We start from the raw sequence: 6,000 nt of genomic DNA, 5'->3' as shown, positions 1-6,000 counted from the left end.
ATACATGCCTTAATTTAAAAATTACTTTACTGCTAAAAAGTGTTAAGCATCATCTGAGCCATCAATGAACCATAATCTTTCTGCTGGTGGAGGGTCTTGCCTGATGTTGATGGCTGCTGACTGATTAGGGTGGACGTTGCTGAAGGTTGCTTGCTCTGGCAATTTCTTAAAGTAAGGCAACCACAGTGTATGATGCATGGATTGATTCTTCTTTTCACTTGAACATTTAAAGGCCATTGTAGGGTGATTAATTGGCCTAATTTCAGTATTATTTTGTCTCAGATAATAGGGAGGCCTGAAGAGGAGAGAGACAGGGACTGGCCAGTTGGTGAAGAAGTCAGAACACAGCCAACATTTATCACATAAGTTCTGTTTTATATGGGTGTGGTTGGTGGAGCTTCAAAAACAATTACATTAGTAACATGAAAGATCACTGCTCACAGATCACCATAACAGATATAATAGTAATAAGAAACTTTGAAATATTGCAAGAATTTCCGAAATGTGACACAGAGACAGGAAATGAGCACATGCTGTTGGAAAATGGTGCCGATAAACTTGCTTGATGCAGCGTTGCCACCAACCTTAATGTGTAAAAAGCACTAATATTTTCATTGTACAATCCAATGAGGTATGCCTGTGCTATCAGCCTGGGAGATGGTATTGCTTTTGTTGAGCAACCCAAAAGGGCTCCAGCATCTCTGAGAGTGGGTGGGAGTGGACACATCCTGTGGCGATGGCTCTAATTTCTCATCATAAGAGGACATACCCCCTCAGGTGTTGATGGTGGTCTGTGAGGCAGGCAACCAAAATGTCAATACCTATAAGGCTCTCAGTGATGGAAACCATGATCACTGGTGTACAGAGGTGTCCTACCTACAGGGGCATGAGCACTTGCCTGCCATGGGTCATGGTGTCTGCCCCAAAGCCCTCCAATGCCACCAGTTTACCATCACCCCTGCAGTGTCCTGAGATTACTTGAGCACCTGTATCTAAGAGTCCCATGAATGTCTTGATCCCCCTTCCCCTTCGACCCAGATAGGAGCAAGGTCCATGGAATTCTGGAGGGGATCCAGAGAACTTGGCTCCACCCTCAGCATTTTTAAAAAGGGAGTAACATCTGCATATAGGTGAGGGAAGATCATTCTCCCTACTAGACATATAGCACTTATAGTCTGGAATGTCTTCTCACAGTGTTGTCCTGAGTGCAGAGAAGTCCTTTCAACTGATGCTTCCCTTTTCCCCCAATTGCATTTAGGGACCCAGAGAATAGCTATGCAAGGGCCGAAATCATTTTAGTCCTGTGAGTCCTATTTCTCTGTTCCTTTATGGCTCCCCTAACATAGAAGCTCTCCCTTCTACCCAATAGCAGTGGAGTTCTTCTGCAGGTATCCCATCAATTTCTGTTCTCTCCATCCCTTGCTTTAGTAACCAAAGTCACACTGGCCCAATGCCCAATGGGTGGGTGGCTCGCCTATGTTTTTCCCTAGTTGCTTTTTGTGTTCACAGCAACCCAAATAAAAGTAGCATGTATTTGTCTGTATCTCTAACCTGTAGGTTGTCCTGTTTATTGGGGGCAAAAGTACATTGCAGCAAAAGGGTCAATAGCTGACTTTCCCAGACTGCATCACTCGGCACTAGGCAATTGAGCCAGTAATACCCCCTCATTGAACAAATACACCGACCAAACTACCTGACCTATATCTATCTTTTAACTTCCATATTTTGCTCTTGGAGGAAGACCTCATTTCAACAGTTTGGTTTTCAGCAACGCCATCAGTACTCCAGCATTGAGTGAAAACAAGTCTAACCTGGAGCCCATAAACAGCCTGGACCAGGAGTTCCCTTCATGGGGCCCCAGACTTGCCTCTGGAAATATTTTTGACTCTTAAGACACGATGGGGGTCAGTGAATGGGAGGGCAGCATGCATGCAGCAAGGAGCCAGGTTATAGTTTTCCTACTCTTCCTGGAACCCATCTCCTTCATCTCTGCCCTTATCTACAGCACCAAACCATCCCTGCTAACAGGGAGACTGATATATCTCACTTGTCCTCATGTGGCCAGAGGAAGATCAGCACCTCCCTCTTTCAGGGAGGTCATTCTCTGGGCAGCTCGCACCATCCTGGGAGGAGTAAGTTGACCAACCCTTACACCTCCAGCATGCCATGGCATGCTCTTTATTTGGCAATCCTGCTGATTATGCAAAACTGTTGGTCAACAGCAGAGACATCTAAAGAGATGTTAACCCACTCTAGTAAAGGTGTTGGTGTCACCAACAGAAGCATACCTCACACAGCATTGGGTGGAACTATGTTTTACTCACAAAGAAGAGACAGAGTGAAGTCTGCTTCACTAGTGGGAGTTGCTCCCCTATAGCCAGAGGGTCTCAATTTATGGCAGAAGCAGGAAGATGTTCTTGGCACAGCTCTCCTCTCTTGTGTTTGTGTTCCATAGTGGAGGCACCCCACTCCTTCCTAGCCAGAGACAGATGCACCATTGGGCTGCAAGCTGGGTATCAGAATACATGCCCACCAGAATCAGACAGTTTTCAGCTAATATTAACATAAACTTGATACAATAGAGGAAGGAATGCATCAGCAGTCTTCTTATCTACTAGGGGACTGTGTAGATAATCCCCTAGGACCAGAACAGACAACTGGTCCTGAGCACAGGATTTATTTTATGGTTCCAGGGAAAGGCATCAGGGTATGCTAGAAGTGCCCCCTACCACACTTGATCTTTTTCCCCCTAAATGTATTAAAAATGAATATTATTAAATTTGATATTTGTTCTCAGTCAAAACAATGGAAATGGTTATTGGTGTTATAAGGCTATGAGAATTTTTCTTTGGATTTCATACGCTGTTCTCCTTGACAACAAGCAGAGAAGCACATGCACAGGACTTTGCATGACATCTGCTGGTTGAATATATATACCATGTAAAAGCTTGGGTTTTTGTTCTGTTTTGCTTTGTTTGGTTTATCCAAATATCTCAGTGGATAACTTCTCAATGGCAAACCATGTAAAGATAATGTCCTCAGATTGGGGAGGCTTCCTTTCTACCCCCACCCCCAACATGTTCCATAGATCCATTCTTTAAGCCATAGAATTTCATTTTACAAATAAACACTAATAAATGATAGCATAGGATAAAATGCAGTCTGATTGAGATAACCCAACTCCCTCATCTGCACCTGATTACTTTCTTGAGCTCTAGGGCTTTTCCTCTGAAATATATTAACTTGGTAAACCAGGAAATTGAGCAGGCTTGGAAGTTAGTGAATGACTGAGAACGACAGTGAGTTCTAGCAGCACAAGGACCGCGGTAGTGTTGGTCCCAAGTGACAGATTGTTAGTGATTTGAGGGTCAAGAGGAAGCCCTCATCAGCCAAAAATATTTCTTCCATTACCTTATATTTTGCTATTTGAAGCTTATGTCTTTAGTTTAAGATATATTCTCATATTAACATGTAAATACTATAGGTCACCAATTTGTAATTTAATTTGAATTATTTTTTGTGTTCTCCATTTGCCACATGGATCCATTTATTGACCTTCTTTGCATACCAGGTGTTGGCCCCAGTAGACCACATCACCCACGCTTTCTTCAGGTTGATTCTTCTTGGGCTGGCCAGTGGAAGGCACCAGCTGGAGATCAGGTGGCAGGAGGCGTGAGATGTCATGCTGAATTCCTCATTTGCTCCCTGCTCTGGTGCTGAGCTTCTGGCAGGAGTTGTGTCTCTGTGAGTATTGCTCCTGGCTAAGGACTCTTCCTTCGGGGTTAAGGAAATTTCTATTGTGAGTGCCCACCACAGTTGCATCATTTGTTCCCTTAGCTTTAATCATGGCTCTTTAAGGGCCATGATCCCTTTCAATAAAGAATCTTTATTTGAACCATCTCTTTAGTTAACAGGACACGAATGATTTCTTTCTAAAGGAGATGCAGTTTATATGAAGAGGAAGAAAGAAAAGGATAAGGATAGTAATAGAAAGGAGAAGGACGATGTAAGGCTGAAACACTCTAAAGCTGGACTCCAAACTGATAACACCTAGGTATGTGGAATTAAAATTCTGTGACTGGGGATAATCTGTTGGCATTGTTCTATTAGACTGTAAACTCAATGAGGGCATAGTAGTGGTTGGCTTTTTACCCTGTCCATTTTTTCCACTGATAACCAAATATCGAGACTTGAGTATAAGTAGAACCAGAGTATTTGTTAAATTGAAGGAGCTCTGGATCATTGCTTGAATGCAAAACTTAATGGATGACTGAATGAGTGGATGAATAACTATTAACTAATCCTCTATTTTCCTTAAATGACCTACATATTCTTGGATGCTGACCATATCCTCCTCTGTGTTCTCAGAGATACAGTGATAGGGACTAGCTAAGGTATCTTCAGGAAAAATAGGGGAGCCTAAAGTGAAGTGATATAAAAAGATCTGGTTTGTTGTGGGAAAATTTAGCCTATGTACATTGTACAGGTGTAAAGAAAGAAATTAAGTTTTCTGGTTATTGCAAAAATGAAAAACATGGTTATATATTGATTACAACAACCATTTTTACAAATACAATTGGATTTCAATTCTGCCTTTTGGGAAAATTAATCCCTCCCTGTTTCCATTTCCTCATCTATTCAATTCATGAAGTTGGAATGGTAAATAACTTCACTTCATTTTGCTCAGGAAACTACAAAGAAGAAACAAAAAGAAACTGAGGTAGGCTGACATGCCAAAGATCCCTTATGGTGCTAATTAAGAATCCTGCCTCCTAGGGAAAAGAGAAACTGTGATAAACAAGTCATGCTGACACCAGCAAGTCTGTTTATCTTCACCAGATAGGCCCATTCCTACACAAACATTCTGCCTGGAGAGCAAGGCACCCAAAGACACCCTGCCCCAGACAGCTCACAGATCTCATGTCCTGCTTGCCTCCCTCCCCATCTCTGTTCCTCCATACACTTTCTTTATTCTAAGCAGGTATATAAACTGTTTCCTTGGCACTTTGCTTTGAACAGTAGCTTTCTTTTAGTCCTGCTTCCATTCCTGTCACTGAGCTCAATAAACTTACTCCGCACATTGGTTTTCAGAGTCTGTTTTCAACTTAACAAATTCAGTGGTTAAATGCAAGAGGTGCCAGTAGTTATCCAGGTAATTCAGGGAAAAACATAAAAGCCAATTTATACATTTGCTGATTTCTGTGGTGTAAAATACTCCCACTGTATTACTTAAAAATTACCCAAATTAACGACTTAAACAATAGAAATTCATTATTTTGGAGTTCTGTTAGGTCAGAAGTCTGACACTGGATTCACCAAATAAAATCAATGTGTCAACTGGACTGCATTCCTTTTTAAGGCTCAAGGGGAGGATCTATTTCCCTGCTCATTTGGGTTATCAGCAGAATTTACTTGCATGTAGTTGTAGATCTGAGATCTCCATTTCCATGCTGTCTGTTAGCTGGGGGTTGTCGTTAGCTCTAGAGGGCTCTGTCCCATCTTGTATATGGCTCCCTATTAGTAAGAACCAGTAATACAGCATAATATCCTTCTTACACTACCATCTGCTGACCCTTCTTCTGTTGTCAGCTCTTTCTCTAACCTCAGGTGGGAAAAGTTCTGCATTTTTAAGGGTTCGTGTGATTAGACTGAGCCCACCTGGATATCTCAACATCCTTAATCGTAATCCTATCTACAAAGTCACTTTTGCCATGTACGGTAAGATATTTCATAGTTTCCAGGGGTTAGGATGTGGATGTCTTTGGGGGTAGCCTACCATACCCACCATGACCAAATTCAAACTACCAATACATCCACTGCTCATACAATTCCTGAAAATTTTACAGTCAGCTTTTGTAAGCTCAAGAAAACAGCTCCTAAAACCCAAACTAGAGCATGAGTTCCTAAGTCAAAATACCTAGATTTGAATCTTGACTCCACTATATACTATGAGAACTTGAAATTACTCAACTTCCCTATAACTCAATCATTTTCTATATA

The 6,000-nt window shown here is 41.8% G+C and overlaps 1 protein-coding gene across 1 annotated transcript in view; it reads right to left on the bottom strand.

The window, feature by feature from the left end:
• Positions 1-3,556: 3,556 nt before the first annotated feature.
• Positions 3,557-6,000, bottom strand: part of DTHD1 (death domain containing 1) — a 109,228-nt gene continuing 106,784 nt past the window's right edge. Inside the window, exon 10 of the mRNA XM_077136570.1 lies at positions 3,557-3,774. Coding sequence (XP_076992685.1) covers positions 3,695-3,774 — 80 coding nt within the window. The 3' untranslated portion in view covers positions 3,557-3,694. The remainder of the gene's footprint in view (positions 3,775-6,000) is intronic.

The sequence above is a fragment of the Tamandua tetradactyla genome, chromosome 19 (assembly GCF_023851605.1).
Source record: "Tamandua tetradactyla isolate mTamTet1 chromosome 19, mTamTet1.pri, whole genome shotgun sequence".
Taxonomy (NCBI): domain Eukaryota; kingdom Metazoa; phylum Chordata; class Mammalia; order Pilosa; family Myrmecophagidae; genus Tamandua; species Tamandua tetradactyla.
This window is presented reverse-complemented; position numbering and strand designations above follow the sequence as displayed.